The 21148-nt window shown below is 50.7% G+C and overlaps 1 protein-coding gene across 1 annotated transcript; it reads right to left on the bottom strand.

Moving 5' to 3' along the window:
• On the bottom strand, nt 1–21136 carry SFT2D1 (SFT2 domain containing 1). The gene is given in 9 exon segments (XM_084776501.1): nt 1–478; nt 4302–4331; nt 5293–5351; nt 6736–6752; nt 6755–6770; nt 10394–10475; nt 11625–11707; nt 12197–12283; nt 20926–21136. Coding segments are annotated over 9 exon segments (477 nt in total). The 5' UTR covers nt 20989–21136; the 3' UTR covers nt 1–438.
• Nucleotides 21137–21148: the final 12 nt, after the last annotated feature.

The raw sequence follows: 21148 nt of genomic DNA on the forward strand, positions 1-21148 counted from the left end.
TTACATTTCCAAAAGTGGTTTATTTCCAAACTGTAAAATACATATATTATTTTTATTACATGAACAAGTAATTTTAGGCTTAAAGTATATAAACTTTCACATCTTTAAAGTTAAAAAAAAATCTTTCAAAATTGTAGACCATTTAAAAAGCCAAATAAGCTGGATATATCTTACAACATAGGTCTATACCTTAAATATTCACATTTCAAAAGCTGTTTGTAAAGATTAAAAACTGAGTAATACTTATATACAAGTGGCAATGATTATGATCTCCATGTCTTTGGAAGAAGAGGTTAATGGGCAGGGGACGGAGGGCTACGCAAGTGCAGTTCACCAGTGCGCGGCATGGGCTGAGGCTGCTGCAGTCTCTGGAGTGATGGCTGGGCAGGCGTAGCATCAGCACCACTCACAAGCACCTCGCATGGGCAGACGCAGCCTTCAGTTGAACATTGAGGAGCAGCACTTGAGCACCGCATCCCTGAGGGAGAGAGAGAAGGCCATGTATACACACACTCCCAGACAGTGTGCAGGAGCCTCAGCGGCCCCTGCTGCACACACTAGCACCTTCCCAAGCCAGCAGGGCTCTCCAGCAGAGTTTCTAAGGAGCCAAAGCTTTGCCAGGAATCACTTAGAATACTTGCAAGTGCTTTTAAAGTATTCTTGCTATTTTTTTGAGACAGGGTTTCCCTGTGTAGCCTTGGCTGTCCTAGACTCACTTTGTAGACCAGGCTGGCCTCAAAAGCAGAGACCCACCTGTCTCTGCCTCTGTGAGTGCTGAGGTTACAGGCATGCACCACTACACCTGGCTCTTGCTAATTTTTTGAAATGGTATTTATCACAGGAATTTTGACTAGCATGTACGCCTGATTTTAACTGTATTGGTTTTTTAAAAAAGAATTATTTTGTGTGTGTTGTATGTGTCTTGTGTGATGGTCTGCCATCAGTGTGGGTGCCTGGGGAAAAGCCAACAGATCCCCTGGAATTGGGGCAGAACTACAGGTAGTCATGAGCACCTGACATGGGTGATTTGGTCCTCCAGAAGAGCAGGCCAGCACTCCAGCCCCCACAGTGACACTTTATTCAGCCAGAGAAGAGAAACCTGCCACATGCAGGGAAATGGGCTGAACTGGAGACAGCCATTGGCCTATTCAGCTTAAAGATCACCTGAGAAGGAAATCTCAACTGAGGGGCTGCTGGCTCAGGCTGGCCTGTGGGCATGTCTGTGAGGACTGATTATTAACAGATACAGGCAGCCTCAGCCTATGGTGGACACTGCCAGTCCCTGGGAAGTGCTCCTGAGTAAGACAGCAAACAGTGATCCTTCAGGCTCCTGCCTGCCTTCTCTCAATGGTGGCCTGTGACCTGGAAACACAAGGCAATGAACCCTTGGCTGTCCTGCTGCTCTGGTCACCACGTTCTTAAGAGTGTTTACAGTGTTTTAGTGTCAAGGACAGCAAGCTTCCGTGTGTCCTCCTGTGTGGAATCTGGCTGTCTCAGTTTCTGTTCTGGTTATTCACCAGTTTACACATAGGCTGTCTAGGGAACTTCTGGGTTTGGATCTGGCCAGAGAGAGGCAGGGCACCACAGTGCAAAGTGTGAGCAATGCTGCCTGCTCCAAGTCCAGGAGGCAGACAGTGAGTCTGATTTTTAAAGTAAAGCATTTATCACAGCATCCTAAGAATTCCCAAAACAACATGATAAACTGTATCCAGCCTTCATATTTTCTTCTCTAAGTGTTCATAAAATTAAAAAACAACAACAACAACAAACCCTTACTGCCCAAAATGCACACTAATAAGACTTAAAATGGGGGCTGGAGAGAGAGCTCAGAGGTTAAGAGCACTGGCTGCTCTTCCAAAAGTCCTGAGTTCAATTCCCAGCAACCACTTGGTGACTCACAGCCATCTACAATGTGATCTAATGCCCTCTTCTGAGCTTCACGTGTACATGCAGGCAAAGCACTGTGTACATAATAAATAAATCTTAAAAACAAAACAGAACAAAAACAACAAAAAACCCTTAAAATGTGTTCTGCATGTTGCCTGCTCTTCTGCAATCCGGGAACCCTAGCTTCTGGGGCGAGCGGTCATCTTCTGGCAGCTGCACCATCTTCAGAGCCTTGACTTGGAAGTGAAAGGACAGTGCATCTTGCTGCCCCCCCCATACACCGAGGATCTTGCTGCCCCCCCTCCACACCAAGGATCTCGCTGTCCCCCCCCACACCGAGGATCTCGCTGACCCCCCTCCACATAGAGGATCTCGTGACCCCTCTCCACACTGAGGATCTCGTGACCCCTCTCCACACCGAGGATCTCGTGACCCCTCTCCACACCGAGGATCTCGTGACCCCTCTCCACACCGAGGATCTCGTGACCCCTCTCCACACCGAGGATCTCGTGACCCCCTTCCACACCGAGGATCTCGTGACCCCCCTCCACACCAAGGATCTCACTGACCCCCCTCCACACCGAGGATCTCGTGACCCCCCTCCACACCAAGGATCTCACTGACCCCCCTCCACACCGAGGATCTTGTGACCCCCCTCCACACCAAGGATCTCACTGACCCCCCTCCACACCGAGGATCTCGTGACCCCCCTCCACACCGAGGATCTCGCTGACCCCCCCTCCACACCGAGGATCTCGTGACCCCCCTCCACACCGAGGATCTCGCTGACCCCCGACACACCGAGGATCTCACTGACCCTCAACACACTGAGGATCTCGCTGACCCCCCTCCACACAGAGGAACACTGGAATCCTCCTGACTGAGCAGCTGCTCCAGGTCAGTGAATTAATTACCTTCGCACTCTTGTTCCAGGGCAGCCTCCCTGCACTTCACACTGTTTTGCTTCTTCTACTTTTAAGTGTTTGTCAAAAACAATCACTCATATCGAGAAGTAGAATAAAAACAGAATTTCTCCCATTGTTCACATATAATTTTGTTTTTTAAATATATAATGTGGCTCCAAATTCCACAGAGACAAAGCCCTACCTCACGAGAATTGTTGACTCCAAATCCATCAGGTTTAGTGTTGTAATTAAGTCATGTTTTTCTTCTATAACTAAATCACTATATTCCTCTAGAAAAGCACAGAGAGCACAAGGCAATCTGCAACAGCTTCTGCAGGTCAGGGTTTGACTGTCACACCTGGGCCCCACCTGTCTGGGGTTTGACTGTCACACCTGACCCCCACCTGTCAGGGGGTTTGAGTGTCACACCTGACACCCACCTGTCGGGGGTTTGACTGTCACACCTGGGCCCCACCTGTCTGGGGTTTGACTGTCACACCTGGCCCCCACCTGTCAGGGGGTTTGAGTGTCACACCTGACCCCCACCTGTCAGGGGGTTTGAGTGTCACACCTGACCTCCACCTGTCGGGAGTCTGACTGTCACACCTGGCCCCCACCTGTCTGAAGTTTGAGTGTCACACCTGGCCCCCACCTGTCAGGGGGTTTGACTGTCACACCTGGCCCCTACCAGTCAGGGGTTTGAGTGTCACACTTGGCCCCCACCTGTCAGGGGGTTTGAGTGTCACACCTGACCCCCACCTGTCGGGAGTCTGACTGTCACACCTGGCCCCAACCTGTTGGTGGTTTGACTGTCACACCTGGCCCCCACCTGTCTGGGGTTTGAGTGTCACACCTGGCCCCCACCTGTCAGGGGGTTTGACTGTCACACCTGGCCCCTACCAGTCAGGGGTTTGACTGTCACACCTGGTCCCCAACTGTCAGGGGGTTTGACTGTCACGCCTGGGCCTCACCTGTCAGGGGTTTGACTGTCACACCTGGGCACCACCTGTCAGGGGGTTTGACTGTCACACCTGGGCCCCACCTGTGCAGAGTGAGCTCTCTGCTAGTTGAGAACATTAATGTGCTATGCTTTGATTCCTCCTAATTCCCCCATTATATTCCAAAATAGAATTATTCTTGCAGGAGTTTCTGCCTCTTAGTTACTCAACAGAAAGATGCAGATTTCTTTTCAAATTGCCTGTCAGTGTTCACACAGCAAGGCTCTGGGGAGTAAGTAGCATTCCAGCTGCTCTGCACATCAGGGTGATCACCTGAAGGCAGTTTATCCACCAAGCTTTTTAAGTCGTTTTAAAAATAACTTTCTCACAGCAACAATGTCAAAGTTAATTAAAAGCCTCCTCTGAATGTTGCTGCTGTGACAGGTTCTCACTATGTGCAAGATGGGCCTTCAACTCACAAAGCTGTGCCACAATGCCCAGCCATAAATATCTTAATGTAAAAACTATTTAAACTCATGTCCAGAAGAGCAGGATGCAATTCAGAGCTCACCTTGCATACGGGATGTAGGATAGACTGTACCTGCAAGAGAGAGTAGGATGTTGACATGGTGACACTTCTCTGCACCAAGCCCCCCTATTCCCATTGGCCACCTCAGCAGCAGAATACAGGACAGTGGTTCTCAAACTGTGACTCCAGTCTCAGGCAACAGCAGCGACCAGGAGCTTGTGACAGAGGCCAGCTTTCTGAGACCTATGGCTCCGAGTCCCAGGACTGCCTCTCAAGCGGCTTGCAGGGTGCTCTGGTTTGCTGTCTGCTGTGCTGCGGATGGGCCCGGGGCCTCCCTCCCTGAGCTCCACACCCAACTGACATCAGTGTTTTAGTAAACGTGCGGCGACTCCGGTGCTGGTGCTGAAGCTCTTTGCAGAAGTTACCCTCTTACCCTCCCAGCAAGTGCTAACTGCACCAAGAACTGCTGACAACTTCCTGGAGAAAAGCCAGCCGAGTACACGTTACATGCTGAGTGTGAGCCTTTCTCTCAGTGGAAAAGCAGTAACAAAGCCTGAAGAGCTAAGCCCAGCTGGGTGACAGGCAATGGAAGAGACTAGCAACAACACAATAGGGAAACTCAGTCCGTAGTCTGACAGGTAGTGGGGTAAGGAGTGGCCGCGACACTCAACCCTATAAGGACATGAGTTTCCAGCAGGTGAGCAGAATCAGGTGTGACACACAGGTCTGTGGATGGGATGTGGGACTGGAAAGAAGGTGCAGAGCAGCAGCAGGCAGAATGCCTGGGACACCTGACAGCCTTGGGCCTAGTACTCTGTGGTCTTCCTCTTACTGGAATTCAAGTGGCTTTGTCTACATTTCTGATGTGCTCCCTTCCCACAGTAGGCCACCCCATACCTAGTGCACTCTGCTACTGCCGCTCTCTCTACAAGGCCAGGGAGGCACACTGTCAGATGCCCCCCACCCTCCAGATCCAACGGCTGCTCCTGACACCCCAGTCTGTTTCCTCTGTAGCAGGTGTAAGGACACTTACCAGGTCATCGACAGGAACTGCAATATGCAGAAGAGCAAGGCCAGCCCCTTCTTCCGCCACTAGCAACAAACAACACATTCAGGATTGTAACAACTATCGTTATAACCAGGCTCAATTCTATCTTTTAAGGTAGATAGCCCTGTTTATTTATTCAATTTATTCCTATGTATTTAAAAGTCTTAAACATTGTCTATGAAAGTGCATTTCCTTCCCAGTGGTGTTCAGCTGTGCAAAGGCTACAAACAGAAATTCTTCAAGGTTACAACTTTATAGTGAGGTAGCCTCTCCTAGAATCCAACATCTAAAACTCCATGAAACTCCATATAGAATTACTTACACCTTCATTCTCCTTCTCAAGATTTTTTTGGTTTTTGGAGACATTTTTGCTACATAGCTCAGGCTGGCCTTGGGCCTTTGGCAATCCTCCTGTCTCAACTTCTGAAGTCCTGGGATTATAGGCATGCACTATCAAGCCTGACTAGTTGAGGTTTGTTTGTTTGTTTTCTTGGTTTTTCAAGACAGGGTGTCTCTGTGTAGCCTTGGCTGTCTTGGACTCGCTTTGTAGAACAGGCTGGCCTCTAACTCACAACGATCCGCCTGCGTCACCACTGCCTGGCCTTAATTGAGGTATTTTTTTTAAGGGGACAATTATTCTACTGCATTTTTCAGGAACAATGTGAAGTCCCTACAGTGCCCTAGATAACTGACTTGAGAATTCCTAGTCTTTTGGGGAAGAGGGTGGGCAGGACCTGCCTCTAGCTGGCCAGGTGCTCCTCCACTGAGCCACATGCCCAGCCTCTGCCCTCTGAAAGGGAGGAGAGGGAGGAGAGGGACAACAAGGAGGATCAGTGTGTAAAGACGCTTGTTTGTCAAGCCTGACAACCGAGTGCAGCCCCTGGCACCCACACTGTGGAAGCAGAGAACTGGCACTTCCAAGTTGTTTTCTGACTTGCACATGTGCACTGTGGCAAACCACACACATGTGGAGCCCTCAGCTGGCCTGGAAGTTATTACGTAGACCAGGCTGACCTCACACAAGAGATGTGCCTGCCTGTCTCCAGGCACTGATTAGTGATATCACCTGTACAGCGGCCCTGATGGTTCTTCTGTGTCTCGTCTTTGGCCTGCTTGTTCTCTGGCCCTGCTTCCTCTGGTGCGACCAGTCACACTGCTGCTTCACCTGAGGCGCTGAGTCCACAGCAGGCAAAGCAGAGGACACAGGCCTTGCCAAGGCTCTCCTCAGTGTAGGCCTCAGCCTGAGTGTGCTCACAGGGCCCCACACCTAACACCACAGACTCCACCTCGCATAGAGCCAGTGGGACATCTCTTGTTTCAAGGACAATGACTCTCTGGAGGGCTTTATGAAGCTGACCTCTGTGCTACTCTAAGATGATGGTGGAGTGGGACAGGGAGCAGAAAGGCAGCATGGCTGGCATCACTTACCCACAGAGCAGCACACAGGTAAACACGAGGCACAACTATAAGGAAGGAAAGAAGTGATGAGAGATCTGAGGTGCTCCAAGGGCGCAACAAACACGCACAGACTCTTGTACATTCATCTGCCTGGACAGCATAGTATGGAAGAGTCATTCTCTCTATCTATGTATGTGTGTGGGCGTGCAGAGAGAGAGAGAGAGAGAGAGAGAGAGAGAGAGAGAGAGAGAGTGAGTGTGTGTGTGTGTGTGTGTGTGTGTGTGTGTGTGTGTGTGTGTGTGTAAGCACTAAATAACGTGTTGGTTAAGTAAAGGAAAGACTGAAGGGTAAAGTTTAGAGCTGCAAGAGGCTGCTCCTGTGTCTTGTTGATGCCCATGACAGCGCCAATGGCTGATACCGGCAGTGCCAATAGCTTCACACAGGAGACTGCGTGAGCACGCTGCACACTCATGCCACCTGGCAGGCCAGGAAGAGCACAAGTGGGAGGCTAAGCTAGGAAGGCCTGACGTGATCCCAGTCTGGCCCTAGTGAGCTCAGGGGTCAGGGTTTGCTTGGGAGGCCTGTGTAGGGCACAGCTTTCCTCTCTATCCAGACAACATCTGTCCACCGCCTCGAGGGCTGCCATTGGTCTGCACTGGGGGGCAGGCTGTCTTCACCATCACCATGAGGCAGAATCTGCATGTGCAGTAACTTAGCTCACGTTCAACACTCTCCTGGAAAGAGCATAACCCCAGCACTGCGGGGTCTCGGGAGAGAGGCTTCATACTTCCAGGTTCTAGCAGTCACCAACTGAATGCACGCACAAGGCGCGTTACGGAAGAACTAATGGTGCACCAACTGAATGCACGGCCAAGTCGTGTTACGGGAGGACTAATGGTGCACCAACTGAATGCATGCGTAAGGCGTGTTACGGGAGACAAAGACAGCGACAATGAGACAGCCCTAAGCAAGGTCAGAAACGCAGGCTTCTTGTAGTTTAGTAAGAGTATAAAGTGATTTCCTAGTAAAGCAGATAAAGTAGGTGTACACACGTGTGCTGATATAGGCGAGCCTAGTAAACTCATCCACCAAAACTTTGGTAATAAAACTGATGTTGAATAAAGACATAAAATAAAATTGAGCTGAGCTGGGCAGTGATGGCTCACACCTTTAATCCCTACAGCTAGGAGGAAGATGCAAGTGGACCTCTCTGAGTGTCTACAGAGCTGTATCTAGGACAGCCAGGGCTACACAAAGAAACCCTACCTCGAAAAACCCCCAAAATAAGTTATAAATCAATAAATAAAATTAGGCCCACCTGAGTTTGAGTTGACAGAATGGCAAACTACATTAAATAGTCTATAGCTAATAGAGATTGCTTATGTTCCAAAAGCTACTCTTTTTTCTTTTGAGACAGGCTTTCTCCATGTTAGCCTTGGCTGTCCTGGACTTGCTTTGTAGACAAGGCTGGCCTCAAACTCACAGGGATTTGCTTGCCTCTGCCTCCCAAGTGCTGGGATTAAAGGTGTACACCACCGCGCCTGGCTCCAAATGGAAGAAGGAGGAGGAGAGGAGGAGGAGAAGAAGGAGAAGAAGGAGAAGGAGGAGGAGGAGAAGAAGTAAAAGGAGAAGAAGAAGGAGGAGGAGGAGAAGGAGGAGGAGGAGGAGGAGAAGGAGGAGGAGGAGGAGAAGGAGGAGGAGAAGGAGGAGGAGGAGGAGGAGGAGGAGGAGAAGGAGGAGGAGGAGGAGGAGGAGGAGGAGAAGGAGGGAGGAGGAGGAGGAGGAGGAGAAGGAGGAGGAGGAGGAGGAGAAGGAGGAGGAGGAGAAGGAGGAGGAGGAGGAGGAGGAGGAGGAGAAGGAGGAGAAGGAGGAGGAGGAGGAGGAGGAGGAGGAGGAGAAGGAGGAGGAGGAGGAGGAGAAGGAGGAGGAGGAGAAGGAGGAGGAGGAGGAGGAGGAGGAGGAGAAGGAGGAGGAGGAGGAGGAGAAGGAGGAGGAGGAGAAGGAGGAGGAGGAGGAGGAGGAGGAGAAGGAGGAGGAGGAGAAGGAGGAGGAGGAGGAGGAGGAGGAGGAGGAGGAGGAGAAGGAGGAGGAGGAGAAGGAGAAGGAGGAGGAGGAGAAGGAGGAGGAGGAGAAGGAGGAGGAGGAGGAGGAGGAGGAGAAGGAGGAGGAGAAGGAGGAGGAGGAGGAGGAGGAGGAGGAGGAGGAGGAGGAGGAGAAGGAGGAGGAGGAGAAGGAGGAGGAGGAGGAGGAGGAGGAGGAGGAGGAGGAGAAGGAGGAGGAGGAGAAGGAGGAGGAGGAGGAGGAGAAGGAGGAGGAGGAGAAGGAGGAGGAGGAGGAGGAGGAGGAGAAGGAGGAGGAGGAGGAGGAGGAGGAGGAGGAGGGAGGAGGAGGAGGAGGAGGAGGAGGAGGAGGAGGAGGAGGAGGAGGAGGAGGAGGAGGAGGAGGAGGAGGAGGAGGAGGAGAAGGAGGAGGAGGAGAAGGAGGAGGAGGAGGAGGAGGAGGAGGAGGAGGAGGAGAAGGAGGAGGAGGAGAAGGAGGAGGGAGGAGGAGGAGGAGGAGGAGGAGGAAGGAGGAGGAGGAGGAGGAGGAGGAGGAGGAGGAGGAGAAGGAGGAGAGGAGAAGGAGGAGGAGGAGGAGGAGGAGGAGGAGGAGGAGGAGGAGGAGGAGAAGGAGGGAGGAGGAGGAGGAGGAGGAGGAGGAGGAGGAGGAGGAGGAGGAGGAGGAGGAGGAGGAGGAGGAGGGAGGAGGAGAAGGAGGAGGAGGAGGAGGAGGAGGAGGAGGAGGAGAAGGAGGAGGAGGAGGAGGAGGAGGAGGAGGAGGAGGAGGAGAAGGAGGAGGAGGAGGAGGAGGAGGAGGAGAAGGAGGAGGAGGAGGAGGAGGAGGAGGAGGAGAAGGAGGAGGAGAAGGAGGAGAAGAAAGAGAGAGAGAAAGAGAGAGGGAGAAGGGGGTAGAGATAGATGAGCTAATGCTGGTACTTCAATTTCTTCAAGCATCACAAATGTTTCAAGAACTCAGCAGAACAGAACAAGTGAACCAGGATGGAGAGGAAAGATGGGAGGAGGGATGTGAGCCTGGGTTTCTCAGACCATTCTACACAAAACATCCACCAGCAAATACACCCCAAGACTTTACACCGTGAGTAAGTAGCGTAAGCCTTCTCCTGTCCCCTAGCTGCAAGCTATCATGAACACTGAGAGCACTAAGTGACAGTCATGGTGAGACCCCACTACAGGAAGGGACTTAACAGCCACACCATTACAGCGGTCAAGTCAGCACACAGGAAGAGATAGAGCAGCACAAATGATTATTCCAGCTCCCCTGAGAAGATTCCAATGGACCAAGAGGTAGACACTCTAAAGAATAGGTGTAGGGCTTAAATACAATCAGCTGGCTTCAGAACTACTCCTAGCTTTAAAATGCACATGCAACAGGAAGCAGGCTGTACTCAGCCAAGCACATTAGATAATACTGCATAAGCCAAGCTCTTTAATCACACAGCTTTGAGAATATGATTTTGCTTAAGAGAAATACACATACACACAAACACACACACACACACAGAGAGAGAGAGAGAGAGAGAGAGAGAGAGAGAGAGAGAGACAGACAGACAGACAGACAGACAGACAGACACTCACAACAATAATGCAGAAAAGACTTCAATAAGTTTATTAAATTAGCATCTACTTACAAGCATCATAATTGTTGCAAGCAACCTTGTTGTTTCAAACATTTTCTTCAGCTGCTTCACAGGACCCATTAGAAAGCATGTACTATTCAAAACAAAGAGATGGACATTATGATCTGTCTGGCTGTACAAAAAATAAGATTGCTAAAAATAAACTGGGAGTGGTTTTATTTCTTCCATTACTTTTCTGTGGGTCTGTTGTCTTTGCTGCTGTTTGGGACAAAGCCTAGGCTGGCCTTAAACATCTCACACTCCTGTCTCAACCTCCTATACTGGGAACTTTCCCTCCTACCTTAGTTTGTTGTTGTTACTTTGAGACAGGGTCTTCCTGTGTAGCCCAAGTGGGCCACAATCTCACAATTCTCCTGCCTCGCCCTCCTAGTACTGGGTACTCATTCATTTTCATTTTGCCGTCCTGTGACACAAGGTCTGGCCTTGACTCTGTGACTGCTCTGCTTTCTCCTCCAGAACGCAGCTGTTACATGCATGCCCATCATGCTTGGGCTTTCTTTCCCCTTAACTTTGAATGGGTACTCAGGACATGCTATGGCCTTAACATGCTATTGGTCTGATGGTGTGAAGGGGTGAAGAGGCCACAGACTGCGTGCCATCCCCATATGGGTGGAAGCAAGGCCCTGAGGTAACCTTCCAAACATGGGAGTGCATGTGACCCCTCAGGGATGCAGGGTGCAGCTCTCAGCAGACAACTGAGGCTCAGATCTTGGGCTCCCCAGCCTGCACAAGCGTGAGAGACACTTTTCTCACCATTTATGGCATTGTTACAGCAGCACAAACAGCCTGGACTAAGATACTCTACTCATCCCGACATAGCTGTGGTCTCAGAAGAAACCACAGCCAGAGCCAACAGCTCCTAGTCCCAGCTGCTCACTGCCTCCAGGCCTCGGCACTGCAGGCACCAAGCCGCCAGATCTGTCTCTGTTCCCTGTGGACACACTTCCTCACAAAGCCTCCACAAGAGCCAGGACTGAAGGGCAGCAACCACACAGCCGGGCTCTGGAGCATCCCCAGGCTGGGATCTAGGCCCCATGCTCCCCAACTGTATCCCTGGTACTCAGTTATACAACAGCATTACTGTAGTATCAATATAAACCCTGCTGCAGAACTGACATTATAAACAATCAACAAAAGCACGATACTTACAAAGACTTATTAGAAAGGAAATCTGGTACCAACAGCAAACAAGGCATTTTAAGAAGCCAAAGTACACACACACCTGGCCAATGCAGCAAGGTTTCCAAGGGTGTAAAACACTGCAAAGAGTTTTATGCCATTGGGAAGCCACAGCAACCCAGTTCCCTAAAGCACAAATTACAGTTAGTTAAATAACAACGTGATCTTAAGAGCCTAAAATTTAAAGTGCTACTACAGCAGTAGATCCCAAGTAATACACATGCTGAAACACAACCGTGCTGCTGCAGTCTCTTGTGTCAGTGCACACAAATGTGCTGTGGAGAAGTGTCTGCATACTTGTCAGCAAATAGTCTGAAACTAAGTCTTCATTTCAATACTAAGTTAACAGGCTTAATAAAATACACCTAAATTATTAACTGTCCAGTTTTCAACACAAATTGGTGTTGTTAATAAAACTTTTAACATTTTCTCCAAATCACCATAACATTAATTTCTGTATGTTTTTAGATAATCCCTACACATTTACTTAAGGTCACTGTGTTCCACCAAAATAATCTAACAGACATTTAGATGAAGCAGGCTACTTTTGTTGGTTCTAAGTGAAATTATTAAGAATAACATAAGATTATTAAACAAGACAAAGCCTTAACTCACAAGGATTGAAAAGAAAATGCCAGCAACAAAGCATATGACAAACCACTTCAATCTGGTGTTGAAACTCAGGGACGAGGCGTCCAGGACCTTAGGAAAGAGGGACAATTGAGAACGTTAGGTCCACATGCATGAAGCTGACTCTACACTACATTAAGCAAGCTTTTGGTTTTGGTTTCTTTGAGAGGGTATTTCTATGCAGCCATGGCTGTCCTGGAACTCACTACGCAGACTAGGTTGGCCTCGAACTCAGAGATCTGCCTGTTTCTGCCTCCAAGTGCTGGAATTAAAGGTGTGCACCACCACGCCTGGCAGCAAATTCATTGTTGACATGGACCTGACTTTGTAGTCACTTCGGTGGTTCTACAGACTGAACATCAGAGGAGATGACCTGACAGGTGTCACCACAGACCGCTTATGTTTCATAAAGCCCATTTCTGTTGGGTGGGTGCAGCATATGCATGCTCATCTAGGCAGAGCACCACAAAGCACGAGATGCATCTTTAAACTGGGGCAAAGCCCAGGAGGTAGCATGTTGGGAAGTGCTGAAGCTGGGCCTGGCACTTAGGATCACACACACCTCTCAATTTCTGCCAGTCCTGGGGAGTGAGGCAGGGATGCTCTCAGTAGCAACCTTTAAGAAAGCTGGGGTGGGGGAGCTGGAGAGGGGAATGGGACGCACCCAGCAAGGGTGAGCCTGGGCCCACAGCAAGTCACATTGCCATGGATGTCCAGCCTGAGGACAGCTGCCTCAGGTGGGACTTGACCGTAGGCTAGCAGTACAGTGGGGTGACTGTGAACAAACAGCAAGAATTCTGAGCTGGAGACCTGAGGAGGGAGCCCAGGCTGGCAGTCACAGAGACCTGCAGCATACATACACTTGTCAACCTCCATTACAAGTAGTTCATTTAAAGCCAATCCCTCAGAATGCTACACAGCTCCTAACTTTACAGGTAAATTTTTGAAATTATTGTAGACTGTTTTTATACACCATACAAATTCTACTCAAATTCTGTAGGAAGGAGAATATGATAATCATGCGACAATATAATAATCTAGCTCATCATCATAATTAAATGCATTCTCTGGGATTGTTTGGTATACTATTAAAACTTACCTTCCCAAAGAGATGAAAGACTGTCAATAGGTTTTGAAGAAACTAGAAAGTTAGCCAGGCACAGTAGTGCATGTCTACAGTCCCAATACGTGGGAAGCAGAGACAGAGAGAGCAGGAGTTCAAAGCCAGCCTCAGCTAGACAGCAAGTTCAAAGCTAGCAACTAGAAACTCAAGAATTTTCATTCCCCAAATTTAAGTTTCTAATGGGCACTACCATATACACTTAAATAAAGTAAGACCAGCGCTCAGGGTGTTGTCAGTGGTGAGACAAACAGGACCCCATGGTTACCGCTCCTTACCTCAGCAGATCATCAGGAATCCCTGTGCAGCATGAAAAGCAGAGAAGCAGTGAGTCCTCTGTCAGCACAACACACGGCGCGGAACTCCTAGTGTCTCTGCCGCGCACTTTAGCTCAGACACGCTGATTCCAGCAGAGGCACCCACTCAAGACACCCAAAGCCCCTTCTTACCAGGGGTCATAACTACGTGTATTTTAACCACACAATAAAGCACCCCAAACGTGTACATCACTCAACAAATGACCTAACAGTGCATTCTTCAGACTCTGGCGTCACACACATCAGAATACCATGCTGTCATACATGCACACAATTTTCACTATCAGTTAAACCTGGTGACAGTCAATAGTCATGACTTCTAAAATTTGGTGCGATCCTGCAATATTAGGATTTATGGAGAAAGGAAAAATACCCATTTTTACTTTTCTTTAAGACCTTAAGTAGTTGTGCTGTTTCTAAACCCAAATAACAGTTCCTTTTCAAGGCCCACTTAGTTTTCCCCATCAGTGAGCACATGTAATTATTTGTACAGTTGAAGGTTTCCCCTTACTAGTGTTTCCATGTGATAATCTTTAAAATGCAATGTAACGACCAATGATGGCAGTTGGACAGAAAAGAGCATCAGACCCTCAACCGTGGAGTCCACAGGCAACAGTGTGTGTAGGTATAGAAACCTTGAGGGGCCACGACACTTCCATGCAGGAAATCTCTCGCCCAGCCTTCCAGCTCACAGCATCTGTGCCCACAAGCTTCTGGATTAGGAAGAGGAGCAATTCACCATCTGTCACCTCCTTAGTCTCAGAAAACACTCCACATCACAAATACCACCTCCACAAACAAGTGTCACCAATTGTTTTACTTGTCACCAGAAGAGGAAATGAAAGTTCCTGCAAAGCAAGAGCCAGTTTTCCTCTTCTCCAGGATCACACTTATCAGTGCAGCCTTTGACCAGGAGGCCACTGCTAAGACACAGCAAGGAGTCAGGACCCAGAGATGAACCACAGACACTACCTCCTCAGCCGTACGGCCATGGAGTGGGAATGGACTTGCCATTGTGTAATGGAAGCCACCTCTGCGCCTGCACCTGATGTCCAGACAGCCAAGGCCTAGGGCAGCACCTCGCATCCTGGACGCTGCCCTTGGGAGGACACACGCTGTAGGCAAAGCTCTAATTTCTGCATTCCCCCCACTTCTCTCCCCAAACGACCACCATGTAAAGACACAGTGGTCAGCATAAGTGGAAGGCCCTTCTGAGCACACACCTACCTGCCGCCTTCCTCCTGGGGTCCTGGGATAAAGAGCCATGTGGCTCAGGAGCCCCTGGCCAGCTTTCTTTGTCCTCTTCCTCAGGACCAACCACAAGGCCGACCCCAGCCACAAGGTGTGTCTTGCATGATCTCCATACTCACGCGGCCAGCCCATCCCTTCTGCTCTTCAGCCCTTCTCAGCGGCTTTTCTCTTTCACTTCACCACTGACCTTACTGCCTCTTCCTCCTTGCCGTCATTCCATCTCTGAAATCCTTGGAAACCCAGTCTTGGGGCTGTAGAGACGGCTCAGAGATAAGAGCACTTGCAGATGCACTGGACCTGGGTTCAACTCCCAGCACCCACATGGTGGTCACAACCACTCCTAATTCAAGTCCCAGGGTATCTGGTGCCCTTTACTGGCTTCGGTGGGTTCTGGCCTCAGTGGGCATGGTGCATATGAGTACATGCAGGCAGAACACTCATATACACAAAAATGAATCACTCTTAACAAACAAACAAACAACAATGACAACAAAAAATGTCCTAGCAGCTGCTACCTCGCCTGCCTCACAGGCCCCTCTCAGGCCCTCAGCTTCCCATCATTTCAGTGGCAGTCATGTTGGATGTCGCCTCAGGACAACACCCAAAGCACTCTGCAGCTGCCTCCACTTGGCGTCTCCCACTCGGCATCAAGCCTGTTCCCTGGAGCTCCCTGGGTCTCTCCTCTCTCACCCTCTCCTTTCTCAACGTGCTTTGTATTGTAACAACCGTCGCTGCTTCAACACTTCTTTCTGAGCAGACAACTCCACCTACTGACAACAGAGAAAGGTGAAGGCAGCAGAGCACTCTCACAACTCCATGTGGTTTGTGAGAACAGTCCCCACAGGCTCACGCTCCCCAGGTGTGGACTGTCTGGGCAGGACCAGGAGGGGAGGCCTTGCTAGAAGAGGAGTGTCACTGGGGGTGGACTCTGAGGTCTCAAAAGCCCACACCATTCTCAGTTAGCCATCTTTGCCTCATGGTGGTGTCTCAAGATGTGAGCTGTCAGCTACTGTACCAGAGCCACGCCCACCTGCCTGTTGTCATGGAGTCACCCTCTGAAACTGTAAGCCGCACATAAACTCTTCCACAGGTTGCCTGTATGATGATGTGCAATCACAGCAATAGAAAAGCAACCCAACGCCCTCCTACAGAAGCATCCAGGCCCTGCCTTGCTCTGGCTCTGAGGGAGGGCCCCTCCTACCTCTCTCAGGGAGGTATACACTTACCTACCTGCTTTAAGACCCCTCAGACCATCTGCAGGAAGTGACACTCCAGGCTTTCCTCTGTAGAGAACTGTGAGTTCCATCCTAACAGCCTACTTTTAAATGTGCTTGAAACTCTTCTACATTAAAACAAAATCTCTCAAGATGTCTCTTCCCACCCTCCACAGCCACCCATCCCCACTCCTTGACACCGAGAGCTACTATGTGCTAGTAAGAGCTAGGTGAGGGCTCAGTTAACAAACAAAACACCGTATGATGACCAGGCATGGTCTACAAAGCGAGTCCAGGACAGCCAAGGTTGTTACACAGAGAAACCCTGTCTCAAAGGAAGGAAGGAAGGAAGGAAGGAAGGAAGGAAGGAAGGAGGGAGAGAGAGGTCACAGCTAGTGAGGAGCTGCAGGTCAGGACTACCACTCCCTTCAGAGCCTGTGATACTCCAGGCCCATGTGGCATGACTACTTCCTATGAGGCTGTGCCAGTGCTCGTGGTCAGGCCCAGACAGTCCCGTCCAATGATGCATTCTGCGTGCACCCCCCAAATACATATGCTAAGACCTGACTCCCCCAATGACAGTCTTAAGAGGAGGCCTCTGGGTGTCCTTAAGAGATCCCAGGGAGACCATTTGCCCCTTCCATCATGAGGAGGCAGCAGGAGGCGCCATCCATGAAGCAGAGTGTCCTTGCCAGAGTTGTGAGACCACGGTAGTGATGGTATTTGTCACAGCAACTGGCATACAGGGTTAGTTTTAATTTGTTTTTTTGAGACAGGGTCTCTCTGTGTATCCTGGCCTCTTTGTAGACCAGGTTGGCCTCGAACTCAGAGGCTCCCTTGAACTCTGCCTCCCTGAGTTCTGGGATTATAGGGGTACACCACCATTCCTGTCATGGTTTGTTTGTTTTTTAGATACCGTCTCTCTATGGCTGACCTGAAACTCACTTTGTAGACAAGGCTGGCCTTGAACTCACAGAGATCCGCCTGTCTCTGCCTCCCAAGTGCTGTGATTTATGGCATGTGTCACCAAGCATGGCTCTGACCTTTGGTTTTCACACAGCATACCCTAACCCTGAAGATGGGGCTGAAAAACCCAATTTTCTAACCTTAACTGCTTGGTCTTACTCTGTGCGCATTCTAATCCTGCAGCTACTAGAGACCCCCAGCCCCTGGGCAGCTCGAAGCATATAGAAGATGTCACCTCAGAGACAACATACATTTCTGGAGTAATGTGACAGAAAACAGGTAACTAAATGTTTCACAGTACCATGGCAGGTCATATTCAGTCTTCTGACAAAGCCACAGCTTTGTTTATATAATAGGCATGAGGCAATTTCACAGGTGAAACATGACATATTACTTTCCCTTGTTAATGTGTACTTATCTCCACCCAGTGATATGATCTGCATGTCAGCAGTCCCCTAAATCCTAACATTTCAGATATTGGGGCTAGACCATGGGGCCTCAGGGGCATGCAGGATGTGGGAACAGAGCCTTTGCAAGTGGGATCTGTTTCCTTTCCAAAGAGGCCCAGGGAACTCCCATACCCCTTCTATACAAAATGGAATGGTCTGTCCACGGAGCAGAAAGTGGCCTTCAGCAGACACAGAATCACCTTAGGACTATCAGCCTCTAAAAGAGTGAAGAATAGGTCTTTGTGGTTTCTAAGCCACCAGCCTTTGGGCCCTGGTCAGAGTCTAGGAACATACAGATCATGGGAAGACACCTGATAAGCTTCCCTTCACGGCAGGGCTCAGCCTCCCGGTGCTGACATGCTAGTGGTGGGCAGCGGATGGGGAGAACAGCTGCCAGAGCACACAGGACTGGTCTCTCAAGACACGCAAGTGCAGACTCCACTGGAGCCAGGCTGGGGCATTCCAGGAAAAAGGATTTTGCTGAAAGACTGCCAAGTTGTACTGATAGGGAAGGGCTCAGCCAAGGGAGCCGAGGTGCCTAAGTACAGTGAGTCTTGGCAGGTGCAGAGGGGGAGGTGGGGCCAGGGCAGTGCAGGTCTGAGAAGCTAATTTGGGCTTAACTCTAGGGGCTACAGAGGTAGGAGAGCAGGATGCAGTTCTCTGAGGCCTGGTTCAAGCCTTTCCCTCCAGACACCTACGTAGGGCCCAGAACCCTGGCTTCTAGTCAACCCTAGGCCTTAAGCCCCTCGGCAGCAGGATACAGCAGCTCAAACCCCAGGTGCGTGGACATCCTTGTCTCTCTCAGGCAGGTCATGGACCTGTACCATCCTGCTGTACAGCGCTCCTCTCAGGACACTCCTCTGTCCTGCCCAGCCTGGGCAGCTACATCTGAGAACACCCCGAACTCTGTACACCAACCTTCTGGTCCACATCATCTCTGAACATCCCTCACCATCCTCTGAGCACTCCTCACCATCCTCTGAGCACCCCTCACCTTCTGCTACACCTCACCATCCTGAGCACCCCTCACCTTCTGCTACACCTCACCATCCTCTGAGCACCCCTCACCACCCTCTGAGCACCCCTCATCATCCTCTGAGCATCATTCACCATCCTCTGAGCACCCCTCACCACCCTCTGAGCACCCCTTACCGTCCTCTGAGCACCCCTCACCATCCTGAGAACCCCTCATCGTCCTCTGAGCACTTCTCACCATCCTCTGAGCACCCCTCACCGTCCTCTGAGCACCCCTCACCATCCTGAGAACCCCTCACCGTCCTCTGAGCACTTCTCACCATCCTCTGAGCACCCCTCACCGTCCTCTGAGCACCCCTCACTGTCCTCTGAGCACTCCTCACCGTCCTCTGGGCACTCCTCACCTTCTGCTACACCCTCCCCAGGAGCATGTGTTCTCCCCACACGTCCTGCAGGACAGGCAGTGGCTAGGCACTCTTCCCTCCTGGCCTGTGGTCCTCCCCTGAGGCACCTACTACTTTCAAGGCCACGGCAACACTGTACCCCATTCCTCGTCATTACGTCACACCTCTCATCCTTGGAGAGCAAAATATTTATACACATAAAGTAAAAATAAATCTGAAAAAAAAAATGTGAAAACTGGAATACTGAATCAACACAGCTGAGATGTCCCCTCATGAACAGGCTCGTGTTCTCATCTCTGTCCTCAGGTGCTGGCACTGCTTTGGCAGGCTCTGGAGACTTGAGACGGTAAGGCCTATTCGGCAGGAGTCACTCCTAGGGGATGGCCCTGGAGAGTTATACCCTGTTCCTGACTTCTGCCTTCTTACTCTGCTCCCAAAGCCGTGAACTCAATGCCCTCTGCCAGTATCTCTGCTACCAAGAACAAAAGCCTTGGAAATAGGGAACCACAATGTAGCCATCTCAAGTCATTTCTGCCAGGAACTGTGGGCAGTGATAGAAAGTGAGTAACAGCATCAGTCAGGCACAATAAAGTGGACACTCTCTCCACAGCCCAGGAGATGCAATGGAATGCGGAGCCCCACCTCCTGCCTGCCTGCCTTTGTCTCCTACACTCTTTCCCTCTTTTCCAGTCCCCGTCCAGCTACACACAGGCCCCACTGTTCTCAGGGCTCGGCACCTGCCACCCTCTCTGGGCGGGAAGCTCTTCACGACAGACCACCCCACCAGGGACGCCAACGACCCCTAAGCTTCCCAAGCCACTCTGCCTGTTCCCCGGTTCTTCCCACCGACGCTGTATGTTTCTTTGTCAACTGTTCCCTTGTTTGAGATGTGAACTCTGTGCATGGGAGGCCTCGGCTGGTTATTGTCATTACATCGCCAACTACGTGGGGGCCTCAAGATCTGTTGGAGCCTACGGCCTACTGCCACCAGACCCTTTGACCTTTGATCAACTTCTTCTCCACACACCTGTCTCTCCTCCAGAAACAGCTTCAAGGAACAAGATCACTTCCTTGTCCCCCATGATTTACAAGAGCACCGTCTGACAACAGTGGAAGCTGCCCTCACCTACCTCACTACCTGAACAGTAAGCCACTGACCACATATGCCACTGACCACTTAAAAATGGGATGTACGGCTAAGGAGTAAGTTATAACCCGTTTAAATCTCAATCGCTACCTGTGGTTATAGCTACTGCACAGTCTAGAGCAAAGAGTGGGGCATGAACAGCCGTTCCTATCAAGCCACCTGGATAAGACATACATGCTGCCATTTCTGCTGTTACCATGTATGGGCTTTTTACAATATGGATTTCAGTTCTCAGGAGGCAGAGGTAGGCGGACTTCCAGGCTAATCAGGGCCACACAGTGGGGGCTTTGTCTCCAAAACAAAACAAACAACAACAAAACCACAATACAGATGGCTAGTCTGTCTTAACACACGGCCAAGCTCACAGTCCCGCCAACAAGGAAGTCAGCCAGCAACGAAAAAGGAGCAAACGAAAGATCTTCGTGTAGTACAATTCAAGTTCAAGTGCTCCAAGTCTGTGTGCCAGGGCACAGCAAAATGTGCTAGCTCGCAAAACACAAAGCAGTTCCTGTTTGCCTATTTTAAACTCTTACTGGAGGAAGTAAGCCTTTATCAAGTCTCACGTCCCCGGTCACATGCAAACACAAAAACATGCCCCGCTAACACGGGCTGTCCCCACAGGCGCCGTTTGGCACGCAGCGGCCCTGGTCTCATTCATTACAGCAGAGGCAAAGCTGAGACCCGGACCACCACCACCCCCACCCCCACCCCCGAAGCCTGGGCCTCCCGCGGACGCGGGTGCGGGAGGGGAGGGTCCCGAGAAAGGCCTCGGCGAAGCAGGTGGGACCGGAAGCCCAGGGCGCCCGGTGGCGACTCCCAGGCGGCGGTCCGCGGCCCTCCGTCCCGCCGCCGCGACAGCCGGGGGCGTTACCTGCGTCGTCAGGCCTTGCTCCTCGTCGTCCTGGCCGCTCAGGACGCGCCGCAGCTTCTCCATGGTCCCGTCCTCCGGCCGCCCAGCCGGCCACTAGCTCGCCGGCCCCTCACGCCCACCCGGAAGCCAGGAACCCGCACCCTCAGGCGCCAGCCGGAAATCCGGGCTTCCGCTTCCTTCCTTCAAGCATGCGCACCTCCTCGCCCTTCAGCGGCTGGGACGA

The sequence above is a fragment of the Acomys minous genome (genome assembly GCF_964271855.1).
Source record: "Acomys minous genome assembly, chromosome: 3".
Taxonomy (NCBI): domain Eukaryota; kingdom Metazoa; phylum Chordata; class Mammalia; order Rodentia; family Muridae; genus Acomys; species Acomys minous.